Genomic DNA, 22,860 nt, shown 5'->3' with positions numbered 1-22,860 from the left:
AATGACAGAGCTGATGATAAGACCTAGAAGATCTTTACTTTACCAGAATGATTGACATTCAGATCATCCAAGTATTGTGACCAGATATGTCACTCTTATCAATACTATCACAGACCTGGAATTTGTTCTCTGAACTGTTCTGATAGTGTCCAAGGTAGCTTCAGGTTGTGCTTCCAGATCCATCTGCCTACTTGAGTTTCAGCCCAACTGGCATCCTTATGGACCCTCAGCTTTTGATATAGACAAGAACTGCCATTTGGAATTTAATAGCTATATTATTTCCAAAATGTAAATACTCAAAGGTATCCCACCATTGTAGCCCACGAGGAGAAGGGAGCTATTGTGGGGTTCAGTGAGAAATGCAACTTTTTGAGATAAATAAATGCTATGTCAATAGAGAGCTCTCGTGTAAAACTAAGCAGATGCTAATGATATTATAAACAGCATTTATGTCACAGCAGAAGGTTTGCAACTATTAGTGAAAGGCATGAAAGGAGGCCAGTCTACTTGCTTATATGATTCCACTCTAGTTAAGAAAATTAATGGCACCATGAAACAGATGTAAAATGGCAGCATTACTTATCTGTGATGTTATTTTCAGGATACTTGAGTGCTGCCTATTTAGCAAAATGAAAACTCTGGCTGGGATCCATTATGGCAGCTGCTTTTTTGATCAAATAGGGATACTCGGATTTTGGAGAATAAGGGCAGAAATTCATGGGTCATCCAAAGTTCATAGGGGCCAGCTTGAGTAAATGAGCTATTCAGAGAAAGAGCTTAAAGACTGAATCTCACAAGTTTAACTTTCTTTTATTGTCATATGGGCATTACACCTTGACATGTCAGAATAATATATGGTGTTATGGTGTTTCTACGCCAATGCTGATTTTTTTTTTTAATGAATTCAATTTTGCTTTATATGAAAATGGATCATTTATATTCCCCAAGTCAGTAAGTATTTATTTCTCTATGAGATCAAGTGAAAGAAACACAGAGGCATAGGTTATTCCAATGAGGAGTTAGTTTTTTACATCGTAAACCATGTCTTCCCCCACAGTCTGTTTCATATTTGGGAGCTAATGATATGATATTCTGGATAGTTTAAATTCAGTCTTATTGAAAAAACTGAAAAAATGACTCACATTGAAGTCTCTGGCTCAATAACTAGTAAACAAATGTTTAGAATCACAGCCCTATAGATAATGACTTCATTGAATGCTAAGGATATTCATTAGTTACATAAGCCTCTATTTGAAAGCATATTAAGATAATTCGTCTTAAAATTAACAAAAGGCAGTCTAAAAGGATGTCAGTGCGCTGTTGGACACTGTGAAAGTTAAGCATTGATAGACATAAAAAGAAGCATATTTACTAAAGGAAAGAAGATATAAATTAAGGGAATGACTATCAGTTTGATCTAAATAAATGCATAATTCTAAGATGTTGCTTAGAAGCATGTTGTTATGGTGCATTTATAGCATATTTGAGCATATGGATACTGAGTCAGGAAATTCAACCAAAGACTTACCAAAGATGGCAGAATAATGGCAAACTAGAGATTAGGATAAATGCTCTATTCTAAAATCAATTGCTTTTCACCATTGAAATAAATAGGAACATGAATAAACCTTCACAGTTAGAGCAAGAATCAAAGATCATCTATGGCCCAGCTTTTAAACTGTGGTTCATAGTAATTGAATGTGGGGGTCGTGAAATTATAATTTGTTAGTAAATGTTTGATTTGTAAATCTATTTTATATGCCTATATATATGGGGTAATATAAAAATTTCTCTGGTGAAAAAGTTTAAAAATTAGATTGAAGGCTCCTTTAAATGCAGCAGTCATAATAAAACATCATAGTTAATGACTGTGGAACTGAGAGACAACAGAATGAACTTGAGGACAGGGACCATTTCATTTCTCTCTGCAATGTCAAGAATTAGGGCCTTGAATCTGTCATATTCAATTGAATTCATTGTGTGCCATGAAGAGACTCCAAAGACAAGGCGTCAGACCTGAGACTTTATCACTGTTCAAAAAAGAGTTCCATTACCACTTTGAGTAAAGTAAATGGAAAAGAAATGAGAGAAGTGTCACTGGACAAAATACTTACATCTCGAAGCCAAAATCTGTTAAAGCTAACAGCAATGCATGCTACCCAATGAACCAAGTTATACTGGATAGCTATAAATCGTCTTGCTGTGACTGATTAAATAAAGAATTGGAAGCCTCCCCCTGTAGCACATACAATCTACAATTACTGTCAGAAATATTTCAAAGTTTGGGCAAAATATATCCACAGAGATTTACAGTTATAAATGATGCTTTGAGACTCAAATCCTACATGAGATTTCATAACAGAAGATGGCAACATTTCTTTAAAGTGTCTCATACCAGCCATACAAAGAATTATCAGTCAATTTCATCTGTCTCCCAATGTTTTGGAAATCAGTGATTGTTGCAAGAATTAGTCAATACTTTCCTATCTGTCATATCTTGATAGAAAAATAAAATATATGCAAGAAAATCATTTTAGTAAAAAAGGGAAAAAAATTATCTACCTACATTAGTAGTCCATAGAGTTTTGTAATCTTAGAAATGTAGCCATTTTTTCCTGCTTATTTTTAAGCTTCATTATTAATCAAGAAATTTTGTGAACCACTCTTTCTTGATAGAAGACAGAACGCTGTGATTGCCTATCAATTTATATATGGTTGACCAGAACACAAGTGTCAAACAATGACACTTAAAAAGAAGTCTGTAACAGTATGTAGCTCAGAGGAATATGATTTGCACTAGTATATCCTTAAAATAACTTCAGGGAAGATGAGGACTTTAGGCAATGCATCTTAATGGGATGAAGATTACATAACAGAAACCTGAAAAATATTAACTAAATTGAGCAGTGGTTTCCAAATTAGCTACACAAAAGATTTTTTTTTATAAAAAATCACAAAAAATTACCAAGGAGTATTGTGACATTGCTTTGTCTCATCCTGACCAGAACTCAAATCATCAATAGCTGGATTCATTAATACATCAAGCATCTATGTATGGACCCATGTCCTTATCCCAGCCTGTCTGTAACTAAGTCTTAGGGAGTTTCTTGAGGCTCAGAGAGATAAGTAACATGCTTATATAGTTACACAGCTAATAAATATCAGAATTCATGAAGAAGTAGATAAAATTTGCCTTTGTGCCCTCTTTTTCTGGGCCCTTTTCTTTCACGGGGGCATTGGGGCAACTAGATGGTACAGTGGATAGAATACAGGCCATAGAGTAAGGAGTACCTGAGTTTAAATCCTGCCTCAGACATTTAATATTTACTAGCTGTGTGACTGTGGGTAAGATGCTAACCCCAATTGCTCAAACAAGCAAAAGCAAAAAAACAAACAAACAGCTCACTCCCCCATCTTTGGGTACCAGGTTCTCTCACCTACTCAATTTCTCCTGCACTGATCTTATTAAAATCTTTCAGACTAAGTTGTAAGGAGTTTTATATGTCACTCCTCACAGGTTTTATATTTGAAGGCAGAATTCACAGAAGGAGAAATGTAGAATAAAGGAAAAAATATTAACTTTGGGATTTCTTACATCAGTTTTTCCATTCTCCTGAAATCACACCATGGATACCAAATGCCTATCCTTTAAGGTAGCTTCTGTGTGAGAGGTCTAGGTCTGCATTCTCATATTCATTTATGAATTTTGTTTTGGCCCTACCTTCTGATAAGTTTACAAATATTACAGCATGTCCATTTATATTTCAAAACATTACCTACAGAGGATTGTCTCTAAATTTGTTTTTTAGGAAAAAGGATTATTGAAAAATATGAAGAAGTGATGAATAAAAAGGCAGACACACACCAGAAAATGTGAATCTGTTTCTGTCCAAGTGCTTGGTGGCTGCTTCTGAAGCTCTTGCCAACTTGTCTGCATGCCCTGGCTTTGAACATTGGAATATCCCCAGCCACGTGCAAAATCTATACTTATCTTTTAACTTGAAAAATAAGGCAGCTGAGGTCTGTTTCAGGTTGGCAGTCGATGCAGCAAAATATGTTTCCCAAAAGGCAGAGCACTATCTGATGGAGGGTTCTTTTCACAAATAAATCCAAAATAGAAAAGAAAAACCAAAACCAAAATCCTAGCAGTGGATGGGATTAAAGGATGCAGCTATAAACACAGATGAAACTAATAAGGGATGGCATGAAGTTTAAAGCTGAAATGGTCAATTATCAATACCTATAAGATACATTTTGAAGGACAAAGTTCTTGGCAAGGAGTTGTTGATTTTCAAAGAATCCTAAAATCTGTCAGGGCAGCAAGACAAGGATTTGCTGTAAAGGTGACAAGCAAAAAGGAGCAAAGTATTGATGTGGGCAACATAGTAGCCTGTACCTGAAACCCATGGAAATTAGTGGTACAAAAATGTCACTGGGGACTTAGCTCTTTTCAACAAGGAGGTGATTCAGGAAAATTCCAATAGACCTGTGATGGAGAAAGCTATCTGCATACAGAGGATTATAGGGACTGAATGTGGATCACAATATAATATTTTCACCTTATTATTGTTGTTTGCCTGCTTGTTTTTTTCCTTCTCATTTTTTCCCTTTTTGATCTGATTTTTCTTGTGCAGCATGATGAATGTGGAAATATATATAAAAGAATTACACATGTTTAGCCTATATTGGATTACTTGCTTTTATGGAAGGAGATGAAGGGAAGGAGAGAGAAAAATGTGGAACACAAGATTTTACAAGGGTGAATGTTTAAAACTATCTTTGTGTGTATTTTGAAAAATAAAAAGCTATTATTATTTTAAAAATCCTATTGGATAGCATAAAATCATGGAGGAGTCAGAAGGCTACTAACATATGGCACTTGGCAGGGGCAAAGACCACCTTTGCTGGTAGTTGGAGCACACGCCAGTGAAGAGTGCATTTGGCCAAAATTAGAAATAATAACAAGGAAGGAAAGAGAGAACAGAAGGATTGGTGGAACTGAATCATACATTGTTTTATCTTAGATTTCATTGGATCTTATTATCAGAATATATGTAATTTTTAGATTATGTGGATGGAAATGCTGAATACTTTTCTTATTGCTGTTTGTAAGTTTTAGGCAAGTCCAATTCTTCATGACCCCATTTGGGATTTTCTTGGCAAAGATAATGGTTTGCCATTTCCTTACCTAGCTCATTTTACAGATAAGGAAACTGAGGTAAACAGCTTAAGTGACTTGTCCACACAGCTAGTAAGTATCTGAGGCCATATTTGAACTCAGAAAGATAGTCTGGACCAACTCTGTGCACTATGGCACTACCTAGCTGCCCCATTAGAAGGGGCCATTAATAGAAAAGAATATGGACTATTCCTGAGTTAACATACTCATCATTTCAGGCAGAGTAAGACCCTAAGGAGACAAGTTGTGATGTGGGCACATGTGGGTAAAGAGAATGTCCACACTTACTAATCATAGATCTTTGGTTATTAATGAATTCATCTGTTGATGGTTTGGGATTTGGTCAGAATGAGACATACCAATATTCCCAACATTTCCTGTTACTTTTTATGAAACTTTAAAAAACCAAAAACCTTTTGTGTTACTACAGAGGAAAATGTTCAATTCCTATGGTCTCTTCCTTCTTAAAAGTTTGTTTTATTTCTGAGCCATATCATGGTAGAGCTACTTAGAGGGTCTTTAGTATTCAGAACACATTCTATGATATAATGGAAAGAATCAGAATTTCGAATGTTGGAATAGGACTTGAGTTCAAATGTTGACTCTGCAGTTACTAACTGTGTGAACTTGGGTAAATCACATAATCTCTCTGGGCCTCAGATTTCTCAAAATAAGAATATAATACTAAAACTATAATCTCCTGAAGCTCTAAATCTTTGTTATATTGGGCTGAATACTTTGATTTCTCACGGGCATTTTAAGGAAGAAAGAATTAAGAGAATGCCATAGATTGCCAGAAGTCATACCATTTTCATAGATGAAGGTATTATTAGATGGGGAGTCCTCCTTCTCTACTCTACTAACACAATTTCTTAGTCAAAGACTACTTGCGTAGGAGAAGACTTCACTTTACTTGTGATTTGTGGAAATATAAGCTGCCCAAAGTGCCATATTACATGATCCCAAATAAAGATAGGTATCCCTGTTTTGAAGACAGAACTGTAAAAACTCTGCTGGAAAAGCAAATATTGAAACTAAGTGAATTAAAGGATTGAAAGAGGCTCTAAAGATCATCTTATCTGATCTTTTCACTTTACAGATGAGGAATCTACCACCATTTAGAGAAATGAAGTGATTTATCTGAGGTTATGTAACTATGCTTGGGCAGAGCTGAGAGCTTGGATCCCCAGCTCCTTCCATATTTCCTCAATGGCAATGTCTCAGTAGTACTACACCTAGAAATCTCAAAGAATGAGGTGGTTGGCTAAAGAGGAACAGGGCATATTTTAGAATAAGGCCCCTGCTTGGGGTCAGCTACAATAGAGTGCTGGACATGGAGTTAAGAAAACTCATCTTCCTGAGTCCAAATCTGGCCTCAGACACTTACTAGCTCTGGACAAGTTACTTAACCCTATTTGCCTCATTTTTATCATCTGTAAAATTAGTTGAAGAAGGAAATAGCAAACCATTCCTGTATCTTTGCCAAAAAAAACCCAAAAGGAGTCATGAAGTCAAACATGAATAAAGAATGACTTAACAATAAAACCCATTAGCTTATTTTGCTACATACATATATAACTGAGAGAATGCCCATTTTAAGAATTTGTATCACAATCCTAACACACAATTCTAAATTGGCTGAAGCAGCCCGATTCATGCCAGCTACCATCTGAGGCAAGACTGAAAATCTTATGAAGTTGGAGATCAAGCTTACAAAAATCAACTGTAATTCAGTTTATGATCAGTACCAGAATTATCTTCATCTTTACGGATTTTGAGCTTCACAAGATCTTCACATTGCTGGAGAATCTGAACAGCATCTTCCATGGAGCAGTTGTCTAGTCGGATGTTATCGATGGCCAGAAGTTTGTCCCCAAGTTCCAGGGTCCCGGTTCTGTTGAAGAAATGCCATCACATGAAAAATTAGTACCACTTAAGGCTACTCAAAATATCATTAAATATAATGCAAGTTTTGAATGAAAAATAATTCTTCAATTAAAAATGTATTTTTTTTTTTTACAATTATCTTCTGGGTTTTTTGACTTTGTGATTTTGGTATGAAAGTTATGACATTTAGCTATCAGGTATTAAAAATATTAAATTTATTACTCCTTTAAATAAATGGTGAGCTTATTGATCTAGGCACTGAACATACTGTATTCAGGGGAAGTTCTCAAATGTCATTTTCTGAAGTCATTTTCCTTGCTTCTTTTCAGTCAATTGAATATTCCTTTTTAAAGTTACTTTCCTTCTATTATGTATTGAAGTGATTAATGTATCTGCTAATTTACATGTTCTCTCTCTCTCTCTCTCCTCTTTCCCAACCCCCTAGGTTTGGAAGCACTTGAAATCAACTATTTTCATGTTTTTGCCTTCCTTTGTATTCACAGTGTTTAAAGCAGTGCTTGGTATAATAAAAAAACTTAATCAGTGCTTGTTGATTGATTCATTGATTGATAGTCCTTCTTCTTCTACTGTAGAAAGAACTAAAGGAACTGTTTTCTGCATTGGACAAAGCAGTTCATTTTGCACTTTATTTCCTTATATGGTATCTCTGTCAATCCCCAGGTAAAGGAGGAATAATTGAGGAAAATGAAATATAGAAGTGATGATTAATAGCTTTACTAGTAATTTGTTTTGTTTTGTATTTTCTGGTTTGGAAGAAATTAAGGTTAAGTGACTTGCCTAGGGTCATAGTTACTAAGTGTTTGAAGGCAGATTTGAATTCAAGTCCTCTTGACTTCAAAATCAGTGTTTTATCCCAAAGCTTCTTATACCCCCCATATAGAGTCATGTAACTGAATGTGGTAGTAGGAAAAAATCTGGCAATAGTAAAAGGTATGAAACATCCTGCCAAGATTGAATTCTTTATGTAAAAATAAATAAGCAACCCATCTCATTAATATGTAAATTTACTTCCATCTTTAATAAATGGTAACATAACAGAATTGTTTTAAAATCAATTTCTTTATGAAAGCTGGGGCCATGTAAAAATTTCTTAGGTGAAAAGGGATTGCATATGGAAAAAAGTTTAAGAAACCCTGTTCTATCCTCTGCACCACCCAGTACTCCTTTACTAAGAGTTGGTGGCTAGAAAGTCTTTGTTATTTCCAACTATTCTCAAAGAGTCACATGTATTTCTGAGATGGAATGATAAGGGGTCAGGCCATGTGTTCTGGGGCTTATGGAAGGCAGAACAAGAGTTAATTAGGGGTTGGAAATACCTAATGTTCCAAGCCTGAGATAAGCATTTTAGGGAGCCTTTTTTTTCCTCTGAATGCAAAAGCTACCCCTGACTTGGCTCTGCTTCCTAACTGAGACACTTTGTGCTTAGAACACAGGTTTTGGAATCTATCGTTGAGTCTCGCCCCCAAGTTTGATAGGTCTCTGTGCCAACCAGGGCTTGTCTAAAAGGTTTTGTCTGCCTAAGCTAGAAAGGAAAGATTCTAGCATGAGGTTGGACTTTTCTGTTATGCAATTATATCTATGGGGTAACTATCATGGGAAGAATCCAGCTCATTTTTGGGTCATAGAAGGTTGGGTGAAAAGTGACCAAAGAGAATATATGTGGCTTGGGAAACATTCATGAACAACTCCTTGACTGATGATGCTATTCACAGAGATCAATTATTGATAAAACAGAGGTCCAATTGGCTGTCATAAATATGGCGAGGCTAGACTAGCCAATCAGATGAAAGAAGGTTGTCCGTTGTCTCACCTGTGAGCCACACTGCCTCTCTTGATATCTGAAATAACTAAGGGATCTCCTGGTTTTCTACTCGCCGGTGCTATCAAGAGAAAGACAAAAAAAAAAAATTAGTGAGATTTTAAATTGATTTTATTCACAAAACTATATTCCTTTGGCTATTTTTAAAAGTATTGTTTAGTTGGCAGTATAGCTATAAATTCTAATTAGAACTATGTAATAAAACTTTTAACATGCCCTAGTAAGTAAATATTTAGTTCCAGTAACTGCAATATTTTATCCTCACCTAGTTATATTTGTACACACAGTGGTCTTATCATCATCATTCAGAGTTACAAAGAAAGCTATTTAGTCTCATTTATAATGGTTGAGTTTCAGTATTCCATTGTTTGAGTCACTAAAATCACATCAATAACAACAGTAGTGATAATTTATATTTATATAGTGCCTCAAAGTGGCAAAAGTCTTTATATATGGCATTTCATTCGTATGCTAAATATCACAAGAATTACTTCCCCCAAATGTTATAAAATGAAGGAGCAATCAACTCCAGCTGATCAGGGGAAAAGGGGAATGGGATCAGAGAAGTCTCCTAGGGTGGGTATCACATTTGAAAGATGGGCAAAATTTAAATAGTTAGAGGTTGAGGGTAGGATGCCATATTCTAGGTATAGGGATTATTTTTAATGAAGCAGAGAAAAAAGGGAGATAATCTTAGATTCAGGAAGACATTAATTGACATATTATCTTTGTGGTTTTGTATAACTCTATTAATATTAGAAGAGCTAATATTTGTTGGTAGAGGGAGCAAACTAGAAGTTCTATATACCAGTGAAATTATATTATAGTTCCTATCTTTATTTCTCCTACTAAGTATATAAAACAAATCCCCAACATAGTAATGAGTTCGGAATTTAATTCTTCCCTGGAGTAGTTTTGCATAATTCTTTTATATGACCAAGTTTTCATGACTTTCATTCTACAATATTTCAACACTTCCTCTTTTTCTGGATATAGGACATGCTAATCAAAATGTAACTTATATATCATGAGCAAACATGTTTTCTCAGAATCTGTCAATATATTTATAAAACATTTTGTAAAGATATATAACTGCTGTATTACAATCAATAGTTTTTCAAAAAATAAAAATTATGTTCTGTTGACCTGGCCTCTGATCAAAACCAAAAATGAAGGAAGCCAGTAATATCTTACTCTATGACCTTTATAAACAAGGGAAGCATCCCCAGAGATATTTTTAGAAGTTGGTGCATTTATGAACACAAGCAAAACTGCCAAGGTTGCACCCTAGAAAGTGTGTGCTGAGTTCCCCTGGCAAATTACAGAGACCCCTTTGGCTCAGCACTGAAAGATTTGTCTTTTGAGAAAAGGAAATAAGTTCTTCTATGGCCCTTCTTCAGAAGAGCTGCTGATTCAGAAGACCTTAGGAAGGGAGTAGGTTGGGTCTCTGTCTATGTCTTCCTGAAGTAGGTAATTAATACATGACCCCAAATGCTCTGGGCACACTTTGAGTTCAAATAATCTGAAAAATGTCCATTGAATGCATATTGTATTTACAGCACTGTGCTATACAATGTCATTCACCTGAAGAAGTTTGTAGTTTCATGGGGTGAAGGGAGATAAGAGAAAAGTACAATAACAATATAAGGTAGAGTTAATAAAATCCATAAATAATAAGTTATCATTTGTATAGCAAGAATTGAAAAGCACTTTACAAATAATATATCATTTTATTATCACAACAACCCTGAGAGATAGATTCTATTAATATCCTTGTTTTATCGAAAGGGAAACTGAGGCAAATAGTGACTTACTCAGGGCCACAAAATTAAGAAGTGTTCAAATCCAAATTTGAACTCAGACCTTCCTGACAACAGGCTTGAGACTCCCTCTATTATACCACAAACTAAATACTAGGGGGATTTAGAGGGAGATATGAAAAATTTAGCCATTAGAGTCTCAGGAGAGATTTCATTAAAGAAATAGACTCTGAAATGGAAATATTAAAGATAGACAGGAAGTGAATAATAAACATATTCAATTGGGTATAGAAATCTTACTCTACAGGAAAATAGGAGGAAAAGGGAGAAAAAGAAGACGGAGGTGATGCTAATAATAGAAGGGAGCAGGGATTGGGGGAGACAGTAGTAGTTAGAAGCAAAACACTTTTAAAGAAGTATAGGGTGAAAGGGGAGAGAATAGAATAAACAGTAGGAAAATAAGATGGAGGGAAATATAATTAGTAATCATAACTAAGGAAAAAAATTGAAGCAAGGACAGATGGGATTTAAACAGGTAGAAATTTGAAAGAAGGGCATTCAAGACAGGTCGTTGTTATTTACCCTTTCTCAAAGAAGGGCATGATGACAGGGAGATGATGCCAGGATATGTAGGGATAACAAAATCAGCAAAGGTGAGGAGGTGGGAATGTGAGGATGTATTGTGGGGCAGTTTGGCTTAAACATTTAATAAAGGAACAATTTAATTCAATTTGCTAAATTTAAATTTGTAAGGGCAATTAGGTAATACAATGGATAGAGAGAGTATCAGGTTAGGAAGACTCACTTTCAGTAATTCAAATGTGGCTTCAGATACTTACTAGCTGTGTGATCCTTAAATAATTTAACCCTGTTTGCCTCAGTTAACTCACCTGAAAATGAGCTGGAGAAAAAAATGGCAAATCACTTGAGTTTCTCTGCCAAGAAAACTCCAAATTAAGCCATGAAGAGTCAGATATAACCAAAATATTAAATAACTACAAATAATTTAAATTCACTAAATATTTGTTAAGCACTAGAAAGAAAGTGGTTGATAATGTTCAGAAAATAGACTGACAATATATTATGAGATATTTTCAATGCCAGGATAAGAAATTTGGACTTTATTATGTAAGCAAGGGGAAGATCATGGAATTTTTTGATCAAGGGAGCAGAATATGGTTTAACAAGATCAATCTGCTTTAGCAGGAGAAACTATAAGCAAAGAAATAATGTAGATCACTATTGTGGCAATAATTTTAGGCAAGAGTCTAGTCTAGGCAAGAGTTAATAAGGTCCTGAGCTAAGATGATAGCAGTGAGAATGCAAAAGGGAAGAGAAACTGATTGAACAGAGAATTTCCTATATGGAGGACCTCCTCCCCCAACAGAGATTACTGTGAAAACATAAATAAAAATGACTAACAGATAAGACAGGACTTCTTGAGTTATTTTGAGATCAGATACTCAGTTTCCTTTAAGTCTGAAATGATTTCATTTTACTGGAAAGTAAATCTAATTTTGTACGGTAACCCAAATGCCTCATATGGAGTCACAGGGGGAAGCTAAAGTGTAAAATGGGAGAAATGAGAATCAGTGACTAAAAACTGTTCAAAAGCCTACCCCATGAAATCTGTTATACCACATGTAGCAGTGCTATGGGCCTACAGATAGTGGGAAATTATTCATAACCTTTAGGTGATTTTTAATAGTTTTATAGAAGAATTACAACAATAAGCCAAAGGGGAACTTTACAAGTTGTAGAGATTTTATTAGTTAATCTTAGTTTTATGTGCATAGCCTGGAAGGCCTTAATTTTTCATAGTTCTTTCCTTCATTTCCTTGACTTTGCCTTTTTTTCCTCTGTTATCCAAAGCCATTCCTCTTTAGGTTGAATGGTAGGGTGAATTCTTTTATTGTTTTTCAGTCATTTTCCAGTTATGTCCAGCTTTGTAATACAACTTGAAGTTTTTTTTGCAGAAATACTCATGTGCCAGTTCCTTCTCCAGCTCATTTTGCAGATGAGGAAACTGAGGCAAATAAGGTTAAGTGATTCTGCCAGGGTTACATAGCTGTTAAATGTCTGAAGTCAGATTTGAATTCAAGAGGAGAAGTCTTCCTGATTCCAGGTCTGGTATCATTGTGCCACCTAACTGCCCCAAGCCCTAGGTTCCTAACTAATATGGATTCACATAATTTGATTAAACTCTTAGAGATAAAATCTTGAAAAAAACTTCTTTATTCTATAATAATTTAACTCCATATTCACACTTGTGCCACCTAGATTAGGCGAGGGCATGCCATGCTGAGCAATCCTGAGCCAGTGTCTCCCACCATGCCATGCTGGTTGGTCATGTGCCAGTGTCTCCCACCAGTGCTCTCCCTCTTCACCTCAGTTATCTGGCTTCTTTCAAGACGCAATTCAAATTTCTCAGCTTCAAATCTTAAGCAGGGGCTTTTTCTGGTTCTCTTCCCCAAACAGCTGGTGTGTTCCCTCTAGGATTGTCTTCCATTTACACTGTGTATATTTTGTCTATAATTATTTTATATGCTGTCTTACCTCTTAGAATGTGAGCTCCTTGAGGGGAAGGATTGGATTTTTACCTTTTTTTATATCATGTCATAAAATGTATGTCATAAAGTGAGTGCTTAATAATTAATTGAAAACTGAATGAGTAATTGAGTAACTCTAAAGACAATGGAAACTCCAGGTGTTGAAACAAATACCTTCTTCCTAGCCTAGTCCAGATGAGTTTTTGTCCTGGATATTAGAAATGTAAGGGATTTACTGTTATCTTCCTTACCCTGGACTAGGAGTTCTGAACTCTTGAGTCACTCGGTCAATAATCATTTATTGTTGTTGGTGATGGTCGTCCTTTATTTAGTAAGAGGACCAGTAACATCACAATGGGATAGGTGATGTCTTGATTTGTGAATGGATTGGATACAAGTGAGGTAATGTACAAAGTTAACAGCCTCATTGTCTCTTCCAGAGTCACCAAAGTACACTGGCAAGACAAGAGTCAGGAGGACTAGTGATGGCCCAGTGGATGACCTTCAATGTCTGACCAAGCTCTAGGCACTCCTCAGAGTGTGCTTGAATTACTTTCTTTAGAATAAATTGTTTTCATCCAACCATTCCACCAGAGGAAGTCTTCATGTGGTTGGGGGGTAGACATTCCCTTAGCTCACAGACAGGTTTAAGGTTTGTGTGTTTATAACCTGGTTTAGCCTGTCTGTCAAGACATTTTTACTGGGTTCTCAAAAACCTATGAAATTCACGATACATGAATGGAGTTTCTATTTTCCAAGGTACCTGGTTCAAGGACTGAAGAAATTGTCTAAGCTTAAATCATGTTTCTTTGTTCATAAATTCTCTTATTCTCTGTTCCCTTCTTCTCTTTCTCTTTTCCTTCCCTTCTGCTATTTTCTATAAAACAAAAGAAGCTCATCTTCATATTAAATATAGGAATATTATGTTTTCTAGAAAAAAATCAACATATGACATAAACATCATAGGTTTTGAGCTAGAATAAACCTTAGGAAACTGAATCCAATCACTTCATTTTGTAGATGGTGAAACTAAAATCTAGAGAAGGGATGGGATGTAACTTGTTTAAAATTACACAAGAAAAAAAAATGAATTTAGTTGCCTTCAGATGGAGAAGTGAGCATAAGTTTTACTATAAAGTTAGTAAAAATGGTAACAATTTTCTTTCTGTTACTTAAAATATAAGGGAATTGGGATAGGGAAAGAATTATAAACTTATTTAGTCCTCATCAGCAAAAGTTTTATGCTTCAAGAAATATCAAGAATCTTCAGGTTAGCCCTGCAAATAAGCCCCAAATAAATAAATGTAAAAGTCACATCTATAAATTTGTGAAAACAGAAAACATTACATCTTGTCTTCCGTAATCAGGAACTGGGAGAACAGGGTTAACAAGAATATTATTCCTCTTTCTGTAAATCAGAACTCTCTCAGAAAGATATGCTCACATAAGTCACAGAGTGCAAAAAGTTTGCAGAAAAAAAATATTACTAGGTGGTTTGATGCAGCTTTTAGTTTGTCATCAGAAAGAATCTATTTTCTTTTTTTCTTTTCAAATATCTTTTATAATAATACTTTTCATACATTTCATATTACATGTGAACTGCATTAATAGTTATTCCCTAATCTCAAATAATATATATATTATATATAATATATTAATATATTATATATAATAATGTATATATATATACAGACACATATTCACATGCATATACTTCCATTGGTCATTTCTTCCCTATATTTGCAATGCACTTTAAAAAATTCATCTCCACCTATTTCAACCTTTTGAGAATCTATTTTCAACTTCCCTAACTATCTAGTACAGGTTAGAGGTACAAAGAAATCTGAGAGAATTCAAAGGGACATGTGGAAGAAGGGGTGAAATTGGTATCTGCTGGGAGAGACGATCAGTCAAACCAGAATGAGCTCTCTCAACATCCACCCTATTGGGCTATTTCATTTTCCTAAAAAAAATTTACATACACACAAAACACACAAAACCCCCACAATGTTACAATGAATCACTTCATATTATAGCAGTAACATCAATAAAAGGAATGTCTGATGCTAATGTGCTATAAACGCCTCATCTGGAACTTAAGAAAATTAGCCTAAAACTGCTCACCACGTTCAAAATCACAGTGAGTCATTTCCGAGTTAATTAGGTATGGCAGAGTGAGCAGTAAACCAAGTGTGAAATGCTTTAATGAGGTGTTTCTCAGAGACAAGAGCTTCCCTTCTGAAATATAGGAAAAGTTTTGGTAAGGGGAAAGAGTTAAATAAGTAAGACTGTGTGCTCAGAGGACATGAAAACTTAATAGAAATGTTTGCTGTACTTTTCTGTGGCCCCATTTCTGATAGAAACTCTAACACAATCTAGAATTTTCATTGCTTCCCCCTTGTGTCAAATTCACAAAACCCAATTGATTAAGAAATAGAAATTTTATTGAGTAACAAGAAAATCAAACAGCACAAATGCAGCCAGCCTTTCCCTATAGAGTTTAAAGATTTATAACATTATCACCAGGCTAACATCAAATAAAGGCTCATACATGGGGCAGATATTCTGCACACTCATTATATATGCATTGGTTGATGTGTGTTCAATATCTGTCTGTGTTACGCCAGTCTCCATCAGATGGTATAGTACTAGTGTTCGATACTTGGAAAGCATTGCATGCAGAACCATGCTCTGAGAAAGGATGAAAATGAACTCTTGTCAAGTTCAAGATCAAATTCTGATTCTTCACTACCAGAATAGGAATGCTACTCAAGAGGAAACATGAATTTCTGGTGACGATAATTAATTGAAGTAGAGCCAAAACATGAAAACTGCCAAAGAGCCATTCATTTAGCAAATAAAGTTAGGATCTCTGCTATCTACCTTGCTACAGAACGATACACTTCAGTGCAATGCCCAGAATTCAACACTCGAAAAGATTCAAGATTTCATTAGTACATATGTTACTTGGATAAGAAAGAAAAATCATCTTTTCCATGGCTTAATAGGAGATACTTCAGGAATACTTGCTGTTTCCCTTCTTTTCCTGTGTCCACCTGCAGTTATCACCTGGCAGGTGACCAGCTTTCTGGAGATAAGTCTCTGCACAATTAGCTAAGCCTGTATTTGGACAACAAACTGCTGGGTCCAAACTTGAAATGTTTCCATCCTGAGAGACCCTACCAGATACTGTGTGCCTTTGAGGATCCAGGTTCATTTTCAATATTATAATGAAGCATTTAATAGAGATGAAATAGTAATAGTAATCACAGATCTTACTGTTGGTTAAAATAAAAGTGCATATTAAGAAGTTCCTAACAATTTTAATTTATTTTTTCATTCATACCTTATTCTAGCCATTTGGAAATAGGGATATAAGAAGATACCTCCTCTCCCTCTAACCCGGCAGAACACACTGGTCTCAGAAAAGAAGGCAGCAAGGAATCACATGACAAGACTTAGATGGTGGCTGAGAGGATTAATAGTGTGGAGACATCATATTTCAAAAGCGAACTGTTTCTTATAAAGCGATATCATCCCCAATGACTATCAAATCTGGCTTAAAGTTTAAAAAGCAGAAGATACTATTTCTATTTCTAACCCACAGGTTGGGCTACAGAGAAAGGAAAGTAATTACATATGTGAGTTGACCAGAAATTGTGGGAAAGTCAAAGGGAAAATACGTAGTGGACTGCTGTTCTTTTTCTTGCATCCAAACAACTATGTACAAACATGATATAAATAGGATAAATTGGAGATAACTGAAGAGAAGGCACTAGCCTTAAGAGAGACGAGGAAAGGCTTTGTGGGAGAAAAAAGAAGGATTTTATCAGGGATTTGAAGAAAGCCAGGGAATCTAGGAGCCAGAGATGAAGAGGGCACGAGGGATGGCCAGAGAACACTTATGGAGGCAGAAGATAGAGTGAATGAGTCTTTCAAGGAAGAGAACAGCCAGAGGCACTGGTCACTTTTACTAATAAGTCTTCATTAACTTCTTCAACCTTGCAAATGACCAGTAGCAAGTTGTGTCTGTTGCTCTCTCTACTCATCACTACTAAATGATCCCAATAGCTGCTGGCTCAGAAGGGGACTGAAATGAGCTGTCCCCGAGGCAATGTTCATAATACCATGCTTCTTGATTCTGGCTTTGTTATCAGCATTATTTTATGAAAAGTAATATTACAATATCATGACTAGCACCGTGCTTCATGAACAGTAGCTCAATGTGACTTTACTCATCTCCCTCTACTTCCCTTCATATAACCCCTGCTCTAGCTAAACTGGGATGGGTCTTCAACCCTTCAACACAGCTCATTCTTTTAGTTCCTGAGCTTGGCTCACACTGCTTCCTCTGTCTACAATGTCCTTATCCTCCTCTCTGCCCACTGAAATTCTGCTGATTGGAGCAATGGCTAGAGGAACCAGCGGAATATCCCTGGAAGCAGGAGAATCTCTGAGGATAGCTGATCAACTAGCTCCCAACAGAGGAAGAAAGAGCAGAGATTGCTGATTAGTAGCCAATTAAGCAGATGGAAATCTGGTTGTTTTCAGGCTGACTTGCCTCTTTATATGCTAAGGGTCAGAGCCAGGAAATTCTCTGAGGCTGAGGAAGCTAGTCAACGTGGTCCCAGATGTATTTTACCTTATTTTGCTGAGACCAACGTCTTTCCACCACTTCCTAGTAGACTCCTCACCATGCATTTCAACCATTATCCTCAACTTCTTTCCATTGGAACCTTGAATTCCAACCCTGGGTCCCCTGGTAAGGAAAGAGTTTGCTTGTCTTGCTGAGACCTAGGCGTCCACCCTGCCATTTCTCAGTTACTCTTCATTTTACTCTGAAAGGACCTCCATCCCTAGGTCCTGTGGTAAGTAAGGTCCTTGAGCAGAGAAACTGTTGTACTTCTTGGTATTCTATCCAAAATACTGGTCACAGTGGCTGGCACAGTAGTAAATGCTTTTCTATTTTATTTAATCTGTCAGTCTAGCTAATAGGACAAATCTTTATCCTGTCTAGATAATTTATCTCTTCCATCTAATATTCTATTTATCTAAAATGGCCTGTCTAGTTAACCTATAATATCCATCTAATCTCTATCTATTCATTCTAATAACTATCTAATCTATCCTACAATAGCTAATCTCTATTCACTCTATTTTATCTATTTAATCTCTAGCTAAACTATTCTAATTTATGAATTTATTCCATCTATCTAATATAATTTTATCTAATATAGTCCTTCTATTATCCTGTTTAAGCAAATATTTAATCTATTTTATTTATTTATCTACTCTCTAAGGTATTCTAAGTAGTCCCTCTTTGTTTCTGTCTTGGTCTCAGTCTCTCTCTGAGTCTCTGTGCCTCTGTCTCTGTCTCTCTCTGTCTCTTCTCTCTCTCTCTCTTTTTCCTCTCTCTCTCTCTTCCTCTAACCTCCCTCTTTTTTCTTTCTCCCCCCTCTTTCTCTCTCTCTCCTCTCTCTTCTTCTCTCCCCTTCTCTCTCATTTCACCTCTCTTCCTCTCCCCCCCTTCCTTTCTCCCTCTTCCTCCCCCTTTCTATCTCTCTTGTCTTCCTCTCTCTTTCCCCCTCTTCTTTTCTCCCTTCCTTTCTCCCTTTCCCTCCCTCTCTCTCCTCTCTCCCCTCTATCTCTTCCTCAATCCCTCTCTGTCTTTGTATGTCTGTCTCTCCTATCTATTAACCTTCTTATCTACCTAGTCAGCTCTTCTTCCTTCCTTCCTGGGAAATTCAGCTGCTGTAGGTATGTCTGTAAATTCTGTGCTTGCCCATCCACAGTGACACAGATGGAAGAGATGTGTGTTACATTTCTGCCTTCCCAGTAATCTCATTTGCTGTGGCTATAGCTGCCACTTTTTCAAGGAAATCAGTCTTCCTAGTGTGGGTGAGTTTGAAATGATAAGATATATTCTGGGATCATCCTGGCTAAATTGCTGTTTTTTATATGATACTTTTAAAATTTCAAAATACATGCAAAGATAGTTTTCAACATTCACCCTTGCAAACCCTATGTTCTAAAATTTTCTCCCTTCCTTCTCTCCAGTCCCCTCCCTTAAGCAGCAAGTAATCTATATTGATAGGTTAAACATATGCAAATCTTCTAAATATATATTCATAGTTATCATGCTACACAAGAAAAATTAGATCAAAAAGGGAGAAAATGAGAAAAAAAAGCAAGCAAACAACAACAAAAAGGTGAAAACATTATATTATGTTCTAAATTCAATCCCCATAATTCTCTCTCTGGATGCCAATGGCTCTCTCCATCATAAGTCTATTGGAATTGGCCTGAATCACCTCATTACTGAAAAGAGCCAAGGTCTGGCTAAATTTCTGATGGCAAATCTTGTCTTAGTACTCCCTAAATGTGTGTTTGGGATCCCCAGACCTAGCAATTATTCCCCTGACATCAAGAATATGAAATCACTTGAGACAGTGAATCTTGAGACAGACTGTCTATGGGGGCTGCCAAAATGGCATTTGGGTTCCCACAATTGAGGCCATATCACCCGCTACTGAACAAGGTTCAGGCCATCAGAAGTTTCTCAAGAAAGAATTCTCTGGGTAAGCCAAACAGGCACCTAAAATCTCCACTGATTGGGGGAGAGATCTTAATGAATTTGAGATCCAAGGATAGATTCAAGACTCTAGAAAGACAACTTATCATGAATTCACAGAATTCAGTATTAAATCCAGAGAAGGTATTTTAAAAAGATCTATTCTCTTAGCAGACTGTCTAGTTTTTGACTCCTATTACCACATGGCACAATGACATCTTTATTTTCACTAACCTCTAAATGAAATTTAGCACTTCCTCCAATTATGAAAATGTAGGCAATAGACATTATCCTGAGAAATGGCCCAAAGCTTCTTCAGATAGATGAAGGGATGCATGAGACAAAACTGATTAAGAGTCTTTTAGAGTACACAGAAACCAAGAGAAGAAGTACAGTAGGGCAGCTCTCAATTGGAGAATCTAGATTCAAATCCTGCCACTCATCCATGGTTGTGAGAAGCACTTAACCCTCCCTAGGCCTCAGTTACCTCCTATGTAATATAAGCAGGTTGAACTAGATGGCTTCTTCTCATTCTCTTACTAAGTCAGTTTCTTCAGGAAACAGCTGATGTTTAGAAGGGGAATGTGTCAAAAAGTACCAAGGGATCAAGTGAATTGTCAAATTTTTGAACTGACTAAACTAAGGAAATACAAGACTAACAGAAAAAGCTAGAATAGGAAATATATATATTATTATATAATAACTTTTTTTCAATAAAGACCAAAAAAAAAAAAAAAAACCCAAAACCAAACCCTCTTCGTTTTGAGGTTTCCTCCATGGTTTTCTCCACATATTCTAAGATTTTGTGAAACTGTGCTCTATTGTGAAACAAGATACTCCATTTCCCATTTTTACTGATTGTCCCTCATATTTAAAATTATCTCCCTTGGGAAGCTAGATAGTGAAATGGATAGAGCATTGTAAGTAAAAAGGACCTGAGTTCAATCAAATATGGCCTCAGACATTAGTGGTGTGACTGTGGGTAAGTCACTTAACCTTATTTGCCTCAGTTTCCTCATTTATAAAATGAGCTAGAAAAGAAAGTGACAAGCCACTCCAGTGTTTTTGCCAAGAAAAGCTCAAATGGCAATATAAAGAATTGAATACAACTGAAAAAAACGGAACAATAAAACCTACTTACTTTACTTGGGGGGAGATTCCTTAATCCTTGTCTCTAACTCCTAGCTATATGGTTTAATTTAAGTTTCAGGTAAAATATCATCTTCTGCCTAAAGCATTTAATTAATTCTTAACTCCTTTCCTCTTACATTATTTCCAATTCAGCCTGCACATATCTAGTTTGCATATGGTTATTTGCATTGGACTCTAATCTCTTTGAGTTGTTTATGTTAAATTGTAAGTTCTTTGAGGGTAGGGATTCCTTTCATATATATATTTTTTTGTATCTCTAATATATAGCAGGCATTTAATAAATGTTTGTTGACTTGACTAGACTTTGAGCTCTTCCATTAAATTCCCAAACTCCAACTCCTAAAAGGAAGAGACCGTTTTCTTTCTTTTCTCTGTAACACCAGCACTTAGCCCAGTGTTTGGTACACAGCAGGTGCTCAATAACTTAACTTTCTTGACAACTTTCTGGAGTTCTTTAAATACAGAGTTGTGGAATCACTCTTTTCCAATGCTGAATAATTTTTTAAAATTCATATGTATGAAATTTCCATCTCATCCCCTTGTCTCCAATCTTGGTTAATACTATTTTCTCAAGATTGAATTGGATATTCAGCTTTGATTTATATTCCACAATGGAGAATTTTTAATTATTTCTCCTTACCAAGCTCCACCATCATGGACACATATTTGATACTCTCAGATTTTTATTAGACTATTATATAGTCTAGATGGGATCTTAAGCAGAGACTTAGTCTAACATTGACCAGGAAACCATGGTTTCCATGGCTGTATTTCTTACTACCCTCATGGTTAACTTTGTTTATTGGCATTCAAAGCCTAGAGGATCAGATGCTCAATCTGCATAACTCTACTGTGGTACAGAATTCTTAGAATTTCTTTAGTAAAAGAACTATATGTTCAAAGTCTAAAGAGAATGGAGACTTTAGAGAAATTTAAACTGCTTTATTCCTCATTTCTTTTTGTTTTCATGATAATCTATGTTGTGAAGGAATTAAGGATCTATTTGTCATAGAGAGATGCTTTCTCTGGGAGGGACATGGCATTGTATAGAAGTAGAACTCTATAGTTTGAAATATAGAAGTAAATAAATGTGGGGACATTGCAATTTTTACAATTTAACCAGAATTTCTGTAAGCCTGATGATTTCTAAAAGCCATATATGACTCTATTAAACAGAAAGAAAACATATATATCTATAGCCTATCGATGCAGAAAACTGTTGGTGATCTTCCAATAAATAAGTCTTGCAACACTTGTTAAGTCCTTGGAAAATAAGGTGATTCCTTTTGTTGCTTTGATCAAACAAGATAAAGCAACTGGGTTTACTTACAGCTTATGGTGATTCCAAGCTCCACATTATGTTTCTTGGGCAGCTTCACATGAAATGTTCCACTGCTTGGAATTACAGACTCTGTAATGAGAAACAAAGTTGATTTATGATATTTACAGGACACCAGGAAGGATACTGAGCACCAGCAAATGAAAATGCATTAGGAATACTTGCATCATGATTGCCAATCATAAAATGTAGGAATGATGGGGAAATGGGCTAACTTCTGCAAAATATTCTCTGGCTCCAAAATGCTAGTGACATACATATTTTATGGGACCATGAATGTCTAGCAATAACATTCCAGTTGGCTTACTTCTCCTTTTATATTCCACTTTGCCAAATCCTATCATTTGAAACCCGAATTAAAGGCCACTTTCTCCATGGGGTCTCACTAGATAATTTGGGCCCTTGAATCTACATATTCAAATTATTAATTTTAAAATATATACATCTCCCATATCATTGCAATATAGGATTTCCTTAAGTTATCCACAGTGATAAAAATGACATAAATTGTCTCTTTGACTTGTCAGCTAGGTGCTGCAGTGGATAGAGTGCTGGACCTAGACTCTAAAAAAGACCTGAATTC

General features: G+C 35.9%; 1 protein-coding gene across 1 annotated transcript in view; it reads right to left on the bottom strand.

Moving 5' to 3' along the window:
- Positions 1-22,860, bottom strand: part of GRIP1 (glutamate receptor interacting protein 1) — a 309,316-nt gene that overhangs the window by 69,403 nt on the left and 217,053 nt on the right. Inside the window, exons 15-17 of the mRNA XM_051962442.1 lie at positions 22,269-22,349; positions 8,898-8,967; positions 6,928-7,073 (exon numbers count right to left, since the gene is read on the bottom strand). Coding sequence (XP_051818402.1) covers positions 6,928-7,073; positions 8,898-8,967; positions 22,269-22,349 — 297 coding nt within the window. The remainder of the gene's footprint in view (positions 1-6,927; positions 7,074-8,897; positions 8,968-22,268; positions 22,350-22,860) is intronic.

Source organism: Antechinus flavipes, chromosome 5 (assembly GCF_016432865.1).
Source record: "Antechinus flavipes isolate AdamAnt ecotype Samford, QLD, Australia chromosome 5, AdamAnt_v2, whole genome shotgun sequence".
Lineage (NCBI taxonomy): Eukaryota > Metazoa > Chordata > Mammalia > Dasyuromorphia > Dasyuridae > Antechinus > Antechinus flavipes.
This window is presented reverse-complemented; position numbering and strand designations above follow the sequence as displayed.